Source organism: Malurus melanocephalus, unplaced genomic scaffold, assembly GCF_030028575.1.
Source record: "Malurus melanocephalus ecotype Western Australia unplaced genomic scaffold, MMel_1.1 scaffold_417, whole genome shotgun sequence".
Classification (NCBI taxonomy): Eukaryota; Metazoa; Chordata; class Aves; order Passeriformes; family Maluridae; genus Malurus; species Malurus melanocephalus.
The window spans coordinates 159594-179150 of record NW_026623649.1 but is presented as its reverse complement, the minus strand read 5'-3'; the positions used below and the strand labels follow the sequence as shown (position 1 = coordinate 179150).

Below are 19557 nucleotides of genomic sequence, written 5' to 3'. Positions count from 1 at the left end.
ACCGCGCCGGGGGCACCGGGACAGCTCTGCCCTTACCCAAGATGGCAGSCGCCGGCTTCACCCCGCGGATGGCAGCGGCGCCGTTGGCCCCGCCCCGTGCCAGACCCAGCCATGGCGGCCATGAGCCGGGTGCTGCGGGCGGCCGCGGCCTGGGCGGCTCGGCGGGCGGGCAGCACCGGGATCACCGGCACCACCGGGATCACCGGCACTACCGGCATCACCGGCATCACCGGGATCGCCCCCCGCCTCCCCGGCATCCTCGGTACGGCCGCGGCGGGGCCGGGGCGGCGGGCGCGAGGTGACCTTGCGGAGCGGGGCAGAGGTGCCCTCCCGGAGGCCGCGGGAGGGCCGGGGGCTGAGCGGATGCGGTGTCCCCGTTCCTATGAAAAACGGCCGGGTTTGGGTAAAACACGGGTAAAAACGGGCGGGAGGCCGATCTTCCTGGCATTCTAATTGTCAATTGACTTGGCCCTGTGTGGTGACATTCCCTGATTCACATGTTGCTGCTTACAGGTAGTCATAGATCTACAGCTAAACTTAGAAGAAAATTAGGTTCATGCTAGCAAAATACGAAATTAATTCAGGTGAAGTCTAGAAAACCAGCTCGTACTGACTCAGCCGCTGCTGTACACTCTTTATTTTTCTTTCCTTACCTGTGTTTGACCTTGTCCTGTGTAAGCACCAATGGTGTACAAAACCRTAATATTTTGGTTCAATTTTCAGTTCCTGTACGACACAGCGGCGACCATGGGAAGAGAATGTTTATCATCAAGGCAACAAGTTTTTATGATTCTCGATTTCTGAGCTTGTTGGTGAGTTAAAAATCAAATGTATTGTATCCAGTATAAAACATCGCTTGCAAGCGGTGTAAGAGTGCTGAAAATAGCATTTCCTTTATACGGAATCTAAAATGTGATTGGCATTATTCATGTGAAGAAGAATTAACTCATTGCAATCAGCAATGTTTACATACAACATCCCTTTCCAACCTAGGAATGCAAATCTAAGAGTTATTGGCTGTTCCACCATTTTCAGACAGATCTCATGTATGTTTTGTCCGGGTTCTGAGTTTCCCACACTGTTTTTATTCCCTCTGCAGAGATTCTATATATTCCTGACAGGAATACCGGTGGCACTGCTCCTAACCTATATCAACGTCTTCATTGGTGAGTGCTCTGTCATGTGAGAGCTAAGCAAAGTGCATTCAGAGTTGTTAAAGAGGGACTGAGCATGCTGGATAGAGAAAAGGGATCTTTTAAGGCTCTTTGGAAGACAATGCAATAGGCCTAAAAGGTACACTAATACTGTATAAGAACATAGAAAATATTCCCAGGATATTTGCTTTAGTTCTTGTTTTTTTAAAAGAAGTTTCCCACATCTAAAAAAAAAATTCCATCTTTTGGCAGTCTTACAGACATCAGTGAGGTTTAGTAAACAGTTCTGTCATCACATGAGTGGTCTGTATTACGTCGTTTTACAATGGTTTTAACAAGACTGCAACTCTGTTTTTTATTTARTGAAGATGCCATAACTCTGCTTGGCAGTACATGTGTTAAATCTGCTGCTGYAATGATATGTAATTAATTTAATAGAGCAATCAGGAAAAATCCATGCTTTCAGCTCCTGTACTTTAAAAGGCATTTCTATGGACTTGATCCAAGCTGCTAATTTTACCCTTTCAGTGTGTCACTGAAAATCTATGAGCTAGATACTTGTAGTGTGATGTGTCTGCAAAAATTGAAAGTTCAGTTTTTCTGAATAGACCTCACAGTGAGGGATTAAGTGTTCTCTGTGGAATAACGATATTTTCCTAATCTGAATGGCATAATGCAAGATAGTTTTGGAAAATAATCTTAAATATTCCAAATATTTCTYCCCTCTTTCCCTTGTCAGGTGAAGCTGAACTTGCAGAGATTCCYGATGGTTATGTTCCAGAGCACTGGGAATACTACAAAGTGAGTGTAACATGCAAAAGGGTGGGCATGTTGTGGGCAGCCCTTTTCTTTATGATTCTTTTGGGAGTAAAATCTATGGAGTAGGATGATGGGTATCAGTATAGTAAAACTCAAATAGTGCAGTTGTGATTTTGGTAAACTTTTTTGTGACTTTATGGAATATGCATAAGGCTGTAGGAAATCTGTTTATTGGCATGAGCAGATGCAAATGTTCTGTATGCAGTAAATTTCTGAAGCTGGATTCCAAGAATTCTTCTATAATATTCCCAAATAGTAAGAACAATCCTCTGCATTCATAGCAGGTTTTGTCTTTGTTTCTTTTCTAACATGTCTTAAGAAACTGGAGTTTAAAGTGACATTTTTTTCTKTTGTGTTGTTTGCCAGTGCTGTTTTAAAGTCCAATATCACACACACTTTTGTATCTGCAATTTAAGATTTTTATAACCAGAAACTYAAGGTTGTATGGTTTTAATTTAATTGTGTTTTCTTAAAATTAGTCCCTGGCTTCTTGCTGCAAATACTGTTTTGTTTCTGATAGGAAGTAATTGAATTYAGCAATATTATTGTGACTATTTCAACTCATTTAGATTTTGGCTTCTGGTGAAATGCCCTCTATGTGGAAGCAAAACTTTGAAATGTTGCTGATTGCAGTAAGGTTTGGAGTCCACTTCTGTGATTACAGTGGCAGTTTAGGGAGCTTCATTTCAACAGTAAGAAAATAAGTTTGCATTAAATTTTAATTTTGCTACATAGCAGCCATCTGCAGATTATCTTGGCATTAAAAACTGCAAAAAGAAAGTGACTTTTTAGGGTTCTGATCTCACAAATAGTTGTGCATGTTTGTAACATTACTGTTGCAGTTTGAATAGCAGCACTCATGGTATCGACATCCTTGCAGGACTGTGGATATATAAAATGATTCAGTTATGATGATGTTTCTAGTTGGAAATGGCACAAATAATCTCTGCTTGGRTGTTTTCCAGCACCCCATAACTCGCTGGATAGCTCGGTACTTGCTTGACCCCCCTGAGAAGAATTATGAGAAGGACATGGCTCTGCTTCACGTCGAAGCGAAGAAAACTGAACTGAGGTATGTTCTGTACTTGGGGGGGTTAAAATACTGATCCAGACTGTAGCTGACTCTTTGATTTTGCATGAYATAGTGAGCTGACATAAAGTGCTTTCATGTATCCCCTGAGAGCTGCCTGCACTGGCTGCTGCCAGAGTGGGACTCGTGGTATCTGTTGTYGCTGCCCTCTCAGGATTCAGGTTACCAGAACAATCCAAGGGCAGGGGCTCTTYAAAACACTTGGYATTTATAMAGTTACAGCTCTGTCTTCCTGAATYAGCAAATGGACAGCTCTTTCTGCCCCTGCCAATACTCACAGCTAGGCAAAAACCTGTAACAAAACTCCTGCTAGTATTTTTATTATTCCTTTGTGAATGACTTGCTGAAAAAAAAAGAAAATATAAAGTTTTAATAGCTCATGTTTTCATTGAACCCTTCATATTTTGGTACTACCTAGGTTTCAGCAGTATTTCCAAACCACAGATGCTAAAGTCATTGCTGTAATCAGTAATTCCCTGATGCTAAACATCAACTTCTTGTTGAGAGTGTCTGTTGCCTTTTTTTTAGGATGCTGGAGCTGGAGGCACGCAGACTGATGAGACACCGGGGAGATGGACCTTGGTACCATTATGAAACACCCGACAAAAATCTTGTTGACAATTCTATGAAATCCACACCTGACAATTAAACAATTTCAGGACAGTATGCAAGGTCTTAAATGCATACTGACAAATTGTGACTGAACTATGGAACAGATGTCCTGCTGTTCGCTGATGGAAATGAATAAAAATGTCTGTGTTGATTCCAGTATCTTGAAAGAAASTGTGTGGCAGTAAACTCATACAGCTATTAAAGCTGTTAATCAGTGAAAATGCCATATGTCAATTGCCAACAATCACTCCTTTACTTCAGAACATACATGAAATGAGTTGGTAATATTAGTTTTCATTTTGTGATTTCTAGTATTTATAGTTTTAAGTGAAATGTTCAAGAAACTGAGGGTTTTTCTTTCTCAGTGCTTTGTGTGAGATGTTTGGTGGGAGATGAAGTAAGAAAAATACCTTCACACAAACCTGCCATGCATTTTCAGAACTGTACAKCTGGTTTTCTACACCGTTTTTGGCAACTTTATAGGGAATAGRAAGGGTTCTCTCTTTACCTGGCAGGTTTTTGCCACTAGAGGGATGTGTTTCCTCAGGTTCTAYAGGCCATGGTACTCTTGGTTTTAAATTTCTCAAGAGTGATGAAAGTGCCTCTTACAATCTGTGACTCTAAATTATCTGTCCATATTTAAAATCCTTACTTTTTAAAGGAAATAAGCCCAAGCCCTTTACTAACTCCATATCATCTAGTGATTTGAAACTTAAAATCCTATTTTTTTTCTTACATTAGGCAACACCGCATGGACTATTTTAAGCAAAAACTGCCTTGTTTGCTGTTTCCTGGCACTGCCAAACATTAGAAAGACATTGATTTTCTATCAGTGCTTTGCTTGTCCTTTTTGTTAGAATCAATCTTAAAGGTTGGATGGCTTATATGTCTTATTATGGCTCTCATTGTTTATAAATGCTGAGGTACTCAGAAGAGAAGYCATTTAAAAAGCACAGAGTCTCCTCAGGTAAAATAAATCTGTCTGACCCTGTACTGATGTTTTTTATCCAGYATCCAATGATGCTCACAAGTCTGATGTAATGTCTGTTTTTCAGTAAGTCTAAAACCATTCCATGGACATCACGTTCTGCTTGTGTTTCACATTGTTCCCAGCACTTGAACTTTTACTAGAAGAAATTGCTGAGAACGGACTGTGCTACTCTGCTTACCCTCACAGCCTTTTCATAGCTGGATACAAACATTTTTCAATTCTGTTTTTGAGATTTTTCCTAGAACCACCTTTACTTTTGAGGGAAAAGATAGTTCTAGCAAAGGTCACATCATCTGCTTGGAAGTGATTGAGAAATCCTTGGATACGGTGTGGGCTATGGAAGGCTCTTCATCTGCATTATGCATCTTCATTTTAAATGGGCTGGTCATTACTTTAATRCTATTGCTGCCCAGCAGATGTAGTAATTATTAAATATTGCTTAAAAACAATAGCAAATTTTTTTCCTACCAAGTTCACTCTATCTCTCCTTCTCCTAACATTATTCTTCCAAAGTGAAAAGCAGAGAGAAACAGCAAAGGCCAAAAAAGGACGTTTTAAGGTAAAGGCTTAAAAAATCCTTCAGGCTCCTGGCATTGCCATAGGCTTCTCGGGCATCCCAGACTGGGCATTCCCACCCTGTATTCCCCCATCCCGATCTGCTCCTCTGGACCATGAGGACATCCCACCGTCAGCACAGCCCTGGTGGGACCGTGACAAAACCTGGGACACGTGAGAAACCCGGACCGCGGCACTGGGCAATTTCAGATGGGCTGAGAATGAAAAGATGTAAAAGAGGTTTTTTACTGTATATATTTCATACAAACAGATACATATATATCAATATACATATCAACATAYATACGTACAGACATACATATACATGTGTATACATATATACATACATACATACATATACCTATACACACACACATATATATAGAGTCTTTAAATGCTTAAAAATAAATAACCGCCTATTTCAGAGTATTACCGGCCACCTGGGGAGACCAGGAGCGAAATCTCCGTGCTCCCTACCGATGTTTTCAGGTGAAGCGCGGCGCTCCGCGGGAATCCCGCCCCCGCCGTCCTGCCCCTCGCCCGCCCCCGCCGGGACCCCCGGGTGCCGCCGCCGCAGCTGGTGCCGCTCCCGCTGCCATTGGATTAAAAATAGCATCTTCCCTCCCCCTGCCCTCCCTCGGGCCCGGCTGCCGCCGCCGCCCTGCCCCGGGCCCGGCTGCCCGCCGCCTGCATCGGCCGCGCAGAGCCGCTCGGCAGGGAGGGCGGGCGGCCGGGAGCGAGGGAGGGGAGCAGGGAGGGAAGGGAAGGGAAGGGAGGGAGGGAAGGAGGATGCAGCGGGCCGCGCTCTTCCGCGGCGGCGATGCGCAGATGGCCGCCGGGGACCTGGGCGAGCTGCTGGTCCCCTACATGCCCACGATCCGGGTGCCCAAGTCAGGGGACCGGGTCTACAAGACGGAGTGCGCCTTCTCCTACGACTCGCCCGTGAGTGCAGCGAAACACCCCCGGCTGCCTCCGCGCCCCCGCCCGCCGCGGCCCCTTCCCCTCCCCGCCGCAGCCCCTCGCACCCTCCCCGGGCCGCTGCCTCCCCCTCAGGCTCCAGAAGCCCCGCTTTCCCTTCCTGCACCTGCCGCTGTCCCCTGGTTCTCCCGGTGCTCGCCCGCATCGCTCGGGGGTCGCGGCTGCGGGCGCGGCGCTCCCCGCACATCGCTGCCGCTCCTCCGCCGCCGCGGTTCCTTCCTGCGCTTGGTTGTTTATTTTCCTCCTTCAAGGCGCTCTGAAGTGCTTGCCTGCACACGGGGATTTTGTGGTTTTGGGAAAACTTCCCTGCTTGCTCTGGTTGTCGGGATCTGTCCGCTCCACCCGGAGCCCTGCTTTTGCTTTCACGCCGCGGTAGTAAAAAGGGATAGTAATGGCCTTGTCGTTGGTACATTGTGGCCAGCAGATGTCAAGTATTTTGCTTTCCTACTACCTTGCTGCTTATTCTATTCAAAACCTTCAGAGAAAGCTTCCAGGGTAAAGGCTCATCCCGAAAATCAGCGTGGAAGTTCCCCTGCAACACTTTCTCCCCCAGGGTTTCAGTTACGTCACTGAACTTCAATGAACTTGTAGTATTCCCCACTAGCTTGGTTCGTTTGTTTGTTAGGTGAATGTTTCGTGAGCAGTAAACTTTCTGAGGTGTTCTTTCTRTGGTGTCTTACAAAACATCCACCAGCTCCACAGTTTGCATGTGTGTCCTGGCAGATTTGGGGCCTGACTCATTTTTAACTTCACTGGTAATACTGGAAGSCTTCATAAATGGGCAGTGCTTTGTAAGAAACAGGTGCTTAGAAATCAGACTTTTTCCTCAGAGGTGAAATTGTATTAGAAGTTGCTTCTCCACAGGAAGCTGAGGTTTCCCAAAGGTGATTGAGCTCTCTGTGTTGATGTTAATGTCAATGGCAGCAATCAAAAGGAAGTTCACTACAGGACATTCAGAGAAAAATACATTTCAGRCCCATTTGTGGAATCTTTTATCCCCTCCTATTTGATAATCCCCCCTCTCTTTGATAATTCCTCGTAATACAGAAAATCAGAGTTGGTTTTAAAGGTGACTCAGCTGTCTGGTGTTCGTCATGTCTTGTTGAACAGAGGTTATTTTTACCCTCACTCTTCAGCTCTCAAGTGTCACCCAGCAGCCCTGACTGTACTGGGAGCTGGGCTGATTAGAACTGCCAAATCGGACTCCACCGCACAGGCGATAATTGCATTATACACTTAAGAAGGTTTTGGCGGGGGAAAATCAATACACCACATTCTTTCCTTCAGGTTTCTGCTTGGGTGAACACATAGTTTTGTTTTTAGTAACACTTTCAGTAACACTTTTCCATACTATGGTTTATAAGAAGTTTCTGTTAACAMGTTGGAAGGGATATAAAATACAGCTACAGATTAAAAAACAATCAATCACCACCCTCTGCAACAAGCCTCAACTGAACACAGCAAAAGCTGTGTTTAACTAAACAATATGTTTGAACAAAACATAAAATGTTTGAGCCAAACTTAACAGAAACTATGGATTTAAGTAGCAAAAGGARTGGGAAGCAGCATGTGTGATTTTATTTTTTCATGCTTTTGATATTATTGGGAACAGATTTCAGATTTTGGAAAATGTTGCCCTCCAGKGTAAAAACTTCCTATTTAAATTGTGTTGTGGGCATTCACTGGGCAAAAGGCTTGRCTGAACTTATGCAGTACCAGTGAAAATAAAAGTAGTCTCAGTTTGTGTCGTTTCCCGCAGCTTTTCAGCCCATACCACTTCTCAGCTTAGCTGAGTGAAAGATTTATCTCAGATTTTATTTTAAATTCCCATATAATCTAATAGATACTCAGATGTTGTTTCTAAGGGTCAAGTGTAACATGTGCTTTCTAGGGTAAACCATTGTCATTTACAAATTGAAAATTGAATTGAAAAGCTGTGTTTTTGCAGTTTTTCATTCAGAAGGGAAGTGAAAGGATACAGACAGGTTGTGTGGCTAAAGGSAGATGTTTATGTTTTGTATTACGTTGATTTTGTAACTTGTTTTCTTAGATTATCTGTGTATTACCTAAGTGAGCCTCTTCCTCTTGAGGTACCTGCCTCTTTTTGAAAGAAGACACTGTTTGTTGGCCCTGTTATAAAGTTCAAGAATTTGAAAAAAAACACACTCCTGGTTTTGTTAGCCATGCTAAAATTCCAGACTGAATTTTTGCTGGGGGAGGTTTTTTCCCTTGTAAGAATATTTCTCAGTATTTCCTCACATCTTCTCATTTTGCCATTTTAAATGTGCAAAACTTGACAGTTTAACTTCTGCAGGTGTCATACCTGGTCATGCAGCAGCTCTACACTCACTGTATTAATTAGCTGTATTAATTGCATATTAATGTTTTTCTTGTGAGGATGTGTTGTGATCTTTAAAATGCACTCTCATCAGTGAGTGTTAGGGTATAAAGTAATGTTATTACTGTRGGGAGAGATGCTGCAGCAAATTTGCAAGGACCAAGCAGAGTGGAATGGTCAAAATCAGAGCTTTTCCTGTCAGGGGGTGCCAAAGAAAAGGAATTACTGGGTGTGAGTAGCTCCATCTTCAGCTGTGCAGAGCTGAACGTGGGAGTGAGACGTGGCTTTTGCCCTGTTTGTCACCCTGTCAGTTGTGTCATTTTGTCTGGATTTGAGCAATGCATGTTCCAGGCAGCTTCACTGATGGTTCTCAAAACTGGTCGAGGTTCCTTTCCCATGAGTTTTAAATCTTCCTTGAATGAAGATCTGAGAACAATGTCACCTTTGTGCTGCCATGAGAGTTGTTAGCTGAGAGGCTTCGGAAGTGAGAGCGACAAGTACAAGTGGTTATTTAGAGTGTTTTTTCCACGTGGATGAACTGTAGCATGGTGATCTTGTYGGAAAGGTGGTATTGTTAGAAATACCATAAAACTGATGAGAAATTCATGTCCTTTGATTTGGCCTTCTTTCAACAGAACATACTGGGGTTGGTCCCTGGAAAGCTGGCAGGAACAGGAGGCAAATTTCTGTRCACTTAAGAGACCTAGTGACACTTTTTGATTTGTTTATCTCGTAAGATGAGAAAATAGGCCTTTTTATGACTTAAATTTTAATTACCTAAGTTTTTTTGGTGTCTTCTGTGTTTCTGTGTTTCTCTGATGAGTGTTCTTACTCCAGCTAGCCATTCCTTTGTAGAGGAGGGAAGGCAGGCTGCCCCCAAAGCACAAGCCTGGCTTAGTGTTGGGTTTGSTTCCTGCAGGGACTGACCCAGCAGCTGTGGGAGCCACTTCCCTGCAGTTTGGCAAAGTCCTGCACCTCTCATTATTCAGATCTGAGGTGCAGTCCTGCCTCCTGGTGACTTCCCACATCTGACTCTGTGCTGTAGTTTTCTTCTCTCTTACTTTGCCCTCTGTGACTTCATTTCCTCTTTTGATGGATGAGCCTGACTTTGTCTTAGTAGAACACAGAACACATAAAGGTTGTATTAAATAATATTTTGTTGTGCTATTATTTTTTTTTAAGTATAGCACTCAGCTTTGGAAATTCCGCCTTGTAATGTAATCTGGTCTCAAAGACTTCTGATCATTTATCATAGAATTACAGAGCCATAGAATGTGCTGAGTTGGAAGAGACCCATGAACATCATCAAATCCAAGTCCTGGCCCTGCACAGGACACCCCAAGAGTCCCACCATGTGCCTGAGAGTGTTGTACAAATCCTTTAGGTCTGCCAGGTTGGGGCTGTGGCCACTTCTCTGAGGAGCCTGTCCAAGTGCTCAACACCCCTCTGGGTGAAAAACCTTTCCCTGATGTCCAACCTAAACCTCCCCTGACACAGCTTTGTGCCATTCTCAGGTTCTGTCACTGGTCATGAGAGTGACACATCTGGGGAGAGACAACAGCTGGAAAAGGGATCCAAACTGGAGTGTGAAAAGGGTTTATATGTGAGCTATGGATGTGGCACATGGATGTGCTCCCAAACCTTCCCCACAAAGGGCATCGGTCCCAAGCCCAGCCCAGCTCAGGAGCCCAACACGGGACAGCACCAGGCACTCTGGCTCTGTAGAGTGCAGGGCTGTGTTTGTTTGAGCAGCTGAAAGTTTGGCTTTGCTCYGCTGGAAAACCTTGCTGCTGACAACAGCTTCCTTTGTGAATCTTGCTGACTTCATTTCTGTGGCTCGGGAACTCTGTAATGGTTGTGTTGGGACAATTCCCAAAGGCTGAACTAAGCTGATGCTCTGCTGTTTGTTGTGCAGTTGAGACTGAAATCCTTGAGAGTCTGGGAGTGTGTAATGGATATCAGTGACTGTTGTGTAAAAATTCTAGAAATAAGCAGCTGCTGTCTGGATGTTCCTTTGGTACAGTATTCCTTGAAGGAAATCAGAAAATCACCAAGACCAGGGAGGGGTCTGTGAGGGGTAGGCTTGGATCTTGTTTCTGTTGATGGAAGGGAGCAGAGTAGAGGGGAGTGTCAGGGGATAAATACAGAGATGCAGATGAATGGACAGTGCTGGAACTCTGCTGAATCCCTGTGGAATCATAAGTTTTCCTCTCTTCTCCCCATCTCCTCTGTTCTGGAAGCACAGCACTGTTTTTGTGACCAGCAGAACTGTGCAGCCTGGGCTCTGCACAAAGCCAAATCCCTGAATCTCAGCTGCTGTGGCAGCAGTGCAGTGACCCTGCAGGGGCTGCAGGACTGGGCTGGAATTTGGCAATCTCCCTGGTGGCTTTTAGAGCCCTCACCAGGGGCTCACACAATCTGCACCTGCATAAGCTGAGCCCAGCAGTGGTGATGGATGGCTGGGAGTGCCCTGTTTTGGCTGCAGGTGAGGAGTGCTCCTGACCCAGGATTGGTTCTGCCATTGTGTTTGCTCACTGGCYKTGAACCTGATCCTTCCTGTGCRTGTGGCTTGCTCTGGAATTCSTGTGCCTTACCTGGAGTCCACCTGWGATTTACCCAKCACAGGASTGAKCAGTCCATCCTTTGGTTTTGGTTTAGTCCCTGACTGGCCCACACAGCTTTTTTCTTCCCAGGGAATGTTCTAAGTGCTGTASTGGACTGGCCTTCTCCATGTGCCCATTTAGAGGCCACAGCAGAGGTACCAGAAATCTTTGTTAAGCACTTCTGAAATAATTTGCTCATAGGGAAATATCCAGGGCTATCCAGTGCCATACTGTATTTTTGGAAAGAAGGAGCAGGGGATCTTCTTTGCACTTCAGGTGAACAGTCCAGTTACTGTAAGCCCTGTAATTTATTTCATTTGTCCTTTCTTTCTCTGCCCAACCCAGCTCTTCYYTTCCCATCTCTCTTGTCTTTCAYCCYTTCCAGTAGTACATGGCAGCTGAGGAAGGTGAGGAGACCAATCTGCTCTCCAGTRGCCTTCTGGGCAGTGATGGAGGCCTGAGCAAGTAAAAGCTTCTGCCCCAACAATGTCTTTAGATTGGAGTAATGAGGGAAGACAATTTTTGTACATTACTTTATCCTAAACGTCACTCTACATATCTGCTACATCCTCAAGCAAGAGTGAGGGAGAAAAATACCCAGCCAACATTCCTGTTTTTGCCTGATAGGACAAGTTATGTTTTYCTGATGTAAAATAGTATCTCCAGTACTTTAGATAAGCTGCCTTCCTCCAGCACAAACTTTCACCCATATCCTAAAATGAATGTCAAATACAAAGATTTACATGCCACAGACTGTGTAAAACATCATTCCTTCCAGGATTGTTTGTCTGCTCAGTAGGGTTGAATTAACCAGCACAGAGTTTGTCTTAGATCACAGCCTGGTGTTTTCTGACACCAAACAGGGGCCTAATCCTTTATTCAGCCATCTACAAAGGTGTCTTTTTCACACTGGCCCCAGTTTTACTGTGACCTTTTAGGCTTTTGAACAGTCTGTCCACTTCTTTCCAGAGAGAACACTCTGCCTGTGTTCTCCAGGAGAAACAACTGTTTTGTTAGTAACCACAACCAACTTACTCAGACTCTACATTTAGCTCCTATACTGAAAGTGTCAGATTGTTGTCATAGGCTGCCTCAGAAATGGTTCAGTGGTCTCTTGGATTCCCTCCAGAAAAAGAGAGAATGATCTCCAAGAAAACAAAACTTTAAACAAAGTTCCTGAGACCCTAGGATGACARCACTGTATATTTTTATTCAGACTGGATACCTACAGGATCCTCTTGTAGAGGACACATCCATGACTTTCTCACAGAAAGGGGTCATGCAGAAGGATTTGGAATACAGGATGGAAGAGCAGGGGCAGCATGTGTGTGTCTAACATGATTTGTTTCTGGAGATAATGGTCCTTGCTTTTATATATGTATTTATATATTTATAATTTACTTCTGAGGTGCCTGTGAATGAGTTTAGTTCACRTTTTTCTTTAGGGAATTTAACAGAGGTTCTGAGCACAAACATGCTCACAATGGGAGGAAGGTCACAGAGCCTCTGAAAGGCTCARTCTTTGTTATGCACCACCTACTCAAAACAATACGTGTTAGAGGGCTTGAAAAAAATGATCCAACACCAATGAGCAGATGACTGAAAGTCYTCCTGGCAGGCTGATGCAGGAGAGATCCCAGAGTGGTGTTAAAATCGAAAAAGACCCTGGTTACAGCCAGCATCAAGGGCTTTAGGGAGAGCGAAAAGTGATGCCAGGTTATGTTACTGAAATGCCAGCATTTGTGATCAGCACCAGGTGTATAAATCTTTGTATTTCCTTTGTAATGCCCTTGCCTCCAAGCCCTGGAGTTGCATGAATGGAGAGAATCCTTGACAGATACTGCAGAATACACACAAAACACTTGCCAGTTCTTTGTGAGCCTCTTTTATGAGCTGTGAGGTCACTTGAGATCTTTTTTTTCTCAGACAAGATTGTGATCAATTGCAGAAGTTGTGGCAGAATCCCTGGACCATCAGCTCTGCCATGGTTCTGATTTGGAAGGATATTCTTGCAGTCAAATGGCCACTAGAAATTCTGCTGTTTCGAATAAATGTTTGTTCTTATTTCTGTGCTTTACAAATTTCTGTGCCKACAAATCTCTGTGGATTGGACACTCAAGCAGAATTTTTCAAGAAAAATTTCTAGACTTCTGTGAGTTTGGGTACTCACTAATCTGTGGCAATGCAAACTGTTTGAAAGAGTTTCTACAGGCTGTGCAGTGATGTGATGTGATATGTGATATGGTGTGGAAGTTTCTTACAGGACTGATAATGCAAACACCATGATGTGCTATAAAAGCCGTATTTTAAGTGCGTACCCGATAACAGAAATTGTCTGCAATTCTTTGGGGTTTTTTTTCTGAGTGCTGGGTCCTTTCAGTCCCTTCCCTGCTGTAACTGGCTGTGTCATTCCCTGCAGGATTCAGAAGGAGGTCTCTACGTGTGCATGAACACGTTTCTGGGGTTTGGAAGGGAGCACATCGAGAGGCATTACCGGAAAACAGGACAGTGTGTCTACCTGCACCTGAAACGGCACATCACAGAGGTGAGGCGGGGGCTCCCAAAAAACCACCTGGCACTTCTTGGGTCTTTGTGCTCATTGGGTAATGGATTTCAGACCAAGTCCTGAACGACTTAAATGAACATATTCAGACCTTGGCTTGGTATCAGATTCATCCAAGCAAGATTTAACATCTGACTAAAGAGTCAGATCTTAAAGGCAGCTCCTTCCTGACTTTCACTGACCTTTTTCACTTCTCCTTTCTGTGTATCACATACATATTGTCTGCATGTTTTGTGCATCCTGTACATGGCTAAATACTTTCCTGAAAGTCAGCTGTAAGCTTCTGAGATATATTTTTTGAGATTTCATCTCAGAATGACAGGTCTATTTCCCATCCTAAGATTCCTGTACAGATAAACCTTCACCTGGCCTGGGATCTTAAGCTTAAATTAAATGCTGGGTTGTAGAGTCACACACTGCTCTTTATTTAGCTTTTCTCCACACGTGGATGTGCACATACAAACTTCATGTTCACTGCTCTTCMCTGAATATCACTTGGAAGTCACTTGGAGTGAATATCACTGAAGTCACTTGGAATCTGTGCTTCATAACCTCTGTTTGTGGTTTGTCTGGCATCTTGAAAGTTTTTGGAGACACTACTCTGGTTTTAGCAACAGTTCTGATTGAATTTAACATTCCTGAAAGATGCYATCAAGAGATAGGTGGGCAGGAATCCTGTCAGCTTTCCTTGTATATAACTTTCTTTCAGTATGTTAAGGTAAACTGGGATTAAAATGAGACTCAAAAACTCCTTTCCTGATAAAAATTAGGCTGTGTGCTGAAGGTGCCCTGTGTCATGTGGCAGGAAACAGGGTCTGACTGCACAGTGCAGGTGAATATTGCCTCATCTGSTAGGGCTCATAGCCAGGATTCCTCATCTGTTAGCTGTGGATTTCTTTTTTTTTTGCCATGACTATTTGCTTCTTAAGTGCAGTCCGTGTTTTCCTTTGAGCAATGCAAAACATCAAGTGTTTTATGAAGTGTCTGGCACGTGCTCCATTGTGGTTTTGGTTTTGGAAGCCAAGCTTTTAATGGTGCAGGATACAGTAAAGCCAATGCTATCTTAAGATTCTTGTAGTGAGGYTGCTATTCCTGCCCGTGGTCCCCTTGGCACCCTCCTTGCAGAATGCACTGCATTGCTGCAGAAATCCCATGTYGCTTCCCAAGATGTTTGGGATAAAGATCAGTTGTGTATCTTGTCACAATTCAGTCAGAAAATAAGGGTCAGACCTTCACCCTGTTGGCTCAGGCAGAGCTGGAGCTTCTCTCAGTGGCAGCTCAGCACCAGAGGCATCTGCTGAACCATCAGAAATGAGCACAAGTGCAAGTTACAGAGCACCCTTTGSTCAAATTCTTAGCTAAATAAAGGAAATTTGTTGTTATTTTTCCTTTTCCACAGAGCTACGTTCTTCAGAATTTTAAAATCARCCTCCTTTTCTGTGGTGCATGACTTGGGCACTGCTCATCTCCAGGCAGAGCTTTAGCTTGGTGCTGTAGTGATAAACTCAGCCCTGCTGAAAGCACTGGGCAGAGAAGCACAAAGATTTCCGACAGGGATGGGTTCTTGGATGTTTTCCAGGGTTGGTGGTGCTATAAAAAATGGGAGAAAGCAGAACAGGCTGTGCTGTCACCTTGTCCAAGGAGCATCACAAATGGAATTTAATGCCTCTGCTGATGCCTTGTGTCACTGGGCGTGTCACATCTGGTACAAACAAAAAGTGGCTTTGTGAATGGGGAATGTTTTCAGTGATTCCTGACAAGGTAAAAAGATTCCTGTCAGGTTGTGGGTTTTTTAGGAGTATTGAGCATCTTCAGTTCTGAGGTGTCTGTATTTGGAAAATCAAACTGAAATCATTGGCAGCCTGAGTTAAATATAAACACTCCATTGTGAATTCTTTCTCTCTGAAATCTCCAGTCTTAATGACTTCCACAATACTGCACTTGGTGGCATCAGAATTCAATTGGAGCTTCCCAGTATTGGAATAAACCTTTTTTTTTTTTCGTTCTGAAACTATAGTCCTTGGAGTATGTGTAATTTATTCATAATGTATTTGCAATTGGGTTATGCTGTTTCTTGCTGCTGCTTTTAAAAAAAGATTTTAAATACATTTAAAATAGATTCCTGGCTACTTCCTTCCCACTTTTTAAATTCCAGTAGCATTAAAGAAAGAAATTTTCTGCATGTTATTTTCACTTCATTGAGGAATTTTTATTTTTAGCTGCTGGAGTTGCAACCCTGACTCTTTTCCCTAGGGCTTTTATATGTGGATAATGGATTCTGTTCAAGGGGTGTTTGTTTGCATCTGCTCTTTCTAAGAATGGAACATTTTCCTACGATGTATAAGACCTCACTGATGATTAAAGCAGTTTGCTTAGGCCAAAGCTTTATTTACATGGTGAAGGGAACCACCCAAAATATGTGACCCTTTTGCCTGYGAAGGGGCAGAGGCGAACATGAACTTTCCCTGTAGGCTGACAGGTTCTTGGCTTTTCTCTCTCCACCTGTTCTATCCCAATATTATTATTAAAAAAAAAAAAACAAAAAAAAAAGTTGCCTAACAACCTTGCCAGTTACACTAACATTACACACTCCATCGTGCATCGTGTTGGCACCAAATAGCCACAGAGGATTTTTGGATTTAATTTGAATTAATGGTGCCRTTTAATAAACAGCTTAAGGAGCAAGTGCATTGACTTTGACATTTCCTCAGCTGCTTGTGTTTTCTCTTGTAGTCTGGGTTATTCTGAACTGGAAAAGCAGTGAAAATCTCACGTGGAAGTTACTGTTCTCTGATGTGGAGCTTAAATTAAAAATTACAGTAAAACCTGCACCTGCACTGAACAATTGCTTGGATGTTGTTGAGTTCCTCCATATTTTCTAATATTTAGACAAATGGGATTAATTTGGGTTCATCTTAATGGAAGCAGGTGTAGATCCTGGTGGAAAGGGCATTTTTTTCTGGACAGAAGGAAATGAACCAAGCTAATAGATCAAAGCAAAGTGGAATTAGTTATGAAGGGTTGAGTTATTATTGAGTTTTATTGAGTTCAGTATTATATCCTGAACACATAATAAYCCTTTTCTTCTCTCTACTTCAGCTTTAGCCATTAGGAAATGCTGTTGGGGGTCCAGTGGGGAGGTTTGGGAGGTGCTGGGTGTCCCTGTTGTGGTGGCAGAGCAGCTGTCACCCATGGTGGCTGTGAGATTGATTGCAAAGGAGCCAAGAGTGAAGGACTCAGGTGGAAGTTYCTCACTCTCTGGGGGTGCTGGGCAGTGGGGATTCAGGTCCCAGTGTTGGAGGTGAGCAAAGAACATTTGCATTCTCACTCATCAGGGACGGTGATTTCACAGGAGGGGTTAATGCTGATTTGCTGTTGTTTCCCTTGATGGATTTTTAATTGTTTCTTTCTCTCTTTCCAGAAGGTACCAGGAGCATCTGGTGGAGCTTTACCAAAAAGGAGGARTGCTAAGCTATTTTTAGGTATTGTGAGCAGCTGCTTTCACACAATCCTTTTCTGACCCTGTCTGTGTGTTGGGTTCTGCCCACCATTGTGTCTGGCACTGGGGCTCCTTTTGGGTTTTCTTTCCCTGCTGTTTGTTTTGGTTTTCTTTTTAACAGCTGGTTCTAGATATTAACGTTTTTCCAGGCAAATAAGTAATTCTTAACCATTTTGGTGCATATTGAGAGATGTGTGTATATATACATGAAACATTTTAATGTAAACTAGATCCTCAGCTACTCTGAAGCAGCCTAGGCTTTGAAAGGCATTTTTTACTGATTCTGTCCATTCTTCTCTCTGTGATTTCCACAAAGCATTCTTTTATTGAAGTGTTTATCCATACTTAAAATTTAGATATCTCAGGGCCTCAGTGTGGCTCTGTTCTGCCCAGCAGCTGGTCACAGGAAGGGTTGTGACTATTTTAAGGTTGTTACACAGGTAAATGTTCTTCAGTGATGCTGTGGTCTCTCCTGCAATGAGTACAGCTGCACATATATCACGAGCATCTCTAATTCTGTGATGTCCACAGTTATATTCCCTTGCCYCATGGAAAGCAGTTTCCTTATCATGCCCATATCGTCCAAAATCCATTTATTCAGATTACCCAGAAAACCTGAGGGACTCRTAAATATGGATGAGGAGAATGTGATGAAAAGCTCTTCTCCCACAGCTTGTGGTATTTCTCCAATTCATCTATTATTTATTCTCTCTGTATTAATCGTGAATAGTGAATTTTTCTTCAGGTAACAAAGAGGTGAAATGTTTTCTTTGCAATTGCCAGCTCTTATGGCTAAAGGGAAACAATAGAGTGACCTTCTGTTGGAGTTGCTTTGATCTGTGGAATGTGTCCCTAAGAGGCCTTTGCAGACTGTGATTGATTAAATTGTTGTTGTTAATATAAGTTTTGCAAGGAGAGCTAAGAAAGAAGTCTGAAAATGAGTCATAAAAAAATTAAACTTCTTTTGTAGGAGTAGACATGTGGTCATCTAAATGCCATTTACGTTGAAAATCCTGATTGTCACTGGATGCTTTGAAATAATTAGTTCAGAAACAAAGCTGGCTGCAATGCAGCAGTAGTTGTGCAGCATTAGAAATGTGAGTGTAAGTGCAAAGTACAAAAAAAACATTGAAATTTTATTCTTGCTGGTCTTGTGCATACACCTGAAGGCTCCTGTTGTGGGACTGGTTTGGTGTTTCTGCTGTGCCCTGTTGAACCCTCCCAATTCCACCCTTCCCAATTCCATTTTGTCCCCTCTCAGTGGTTCTTGAGCAGCAGTTCCAGGGGAGCTCCTGAGGGCAGTGCAGTTTTACTGGGCTGGGTTTAGGGCATGGATCTATCACCATTCAATCCAGCACTGCTGGAATCTGATGCACTTTTGAAAATGTGTCTCCTCTGCTCTATTGTTCTACCACAGCCTTCACTGCAGCCCCTGCTGGCTGGGAGTGAACTGAAATCAAATCTGCTCTGATCCTGGAGACAGCACTTCCATGCCTCCAAGTGCTTTGTATCCACTCCTTTAGATCAGCAGAAATTACAGATTTTGGCCATGCTCAAAGCAAAGAACAAAGAATCATTCCTGTATGTTCACAGCTGAGGAAATGAAAGCACAGAGAGCTCAGCTGAATTCATCACTTTGCATGTGRCAGCAGCAGAGGTGGTTWGCAAAATTTGGTGTCTCATCTCTYAATCCAACATCTTTGTCATTGGTTCAGAGCTGCTGAAGTACCCTCTTCCATCTAAACAGGAATGCCYCCAGGACACCAGTGTCCTTCCTAGAGGACCCAGGGGCACATTTTTGGCTCATTTGTGGGTAATTTCTCCAGGCTGATACAGACCCCTGTATTCCTGGGTGCCTATCAATGATTCCCTGAAGGCCCAGAGATTTAAGCTCTGTGTACAAAGTCAATCCAGTTTGGGCATTTGTTACATTGCTTGTTATAATCCTCTTTGATGTAAAACTAYTAAAGATACTAAACCCTTTTCAATCTCCTTAGTATTAGGAAAACATCTTTTGGATGCTCTCTGATTACTTTCTAGTCCTGCTGCTGTCTAGTAAAGGCAATAGAAACACAGGCTGTTTGGGCCAGTCTGCTGCAAGATTTATCTTTCCCAAAAATTGGGAAGATTCACAGCAAAATGTGTGTGCACGTTCACCTGTGTATTGGGTTTTGGGCACATTTGGGTTTGATTTTTTTGGAGAAGGCTGGAGGGTGTTGTTTGTGAGTGTTTTTTGTAGTCAGGAGGCCAAACAGCATTGTTTGTGGAATTATGGACTGGTTTAGGTGGTCCTGGATACTGTGGAGGTGACAGCTTCAGCTCAGGCTGTGCAAGGTTTCAGGGGATTTGGGGTGG

General features: G+C 43.4%; 2 protein-coding genes across 2 annotated transcripts in view; both read left to right on the top strand.

The window, feature by feature from the left end:
* Positions 1 to 86: 86 nt before the first annotated feature.
* NDUFB5 (NADH:ubiquinone oxidoreductase subunit B5) lies at positions 87 to 3834 on the top strand. Its single transcript, XM_057379706.1, has 6 exons — positions 87 to 262; positions 724 to 812; positions 1100 to 1166; positions 1894 to 1955; positions 2939 to 3045; positions 3592 to 3834. Exons 1-6 carry the CDS (start codon positions 112 to 114, stop codon positions 3710 to 3712), a joined length of 597 nt encoding a protein of 198 aa, XP_057235689.1. The 5' UTR covers positions 87 to 111; the 3' UTR covers positions 3713 to 3834.
* Positions 3835 to 6007: 2173 nt separating this feature from the next.
* Positions 6008 to 19557, top strand: part of USP13 (ubiquitin specific peptidase 13) — a 41612-nt gene continuing 28062 nt past the window's right edge. The window contains exons 1-3 of the mRNA XM_057379707.1: positions 6008 to 6163; positions 13560 to 13685; positions 17125 to 17185. Coding sequence (XP_057235690.1) covers positions 6011 to 6163; positions 13560 to 13685; positions 17125 to 17185 — 340 coding nt within the window. The 5' untranslated portion in view covers positions 6008 to 6010. The remainder of the gene's footprint in view (positions 6164 to 13559; positions 13686 to 17124; positions 17186 to 19557) is intronic.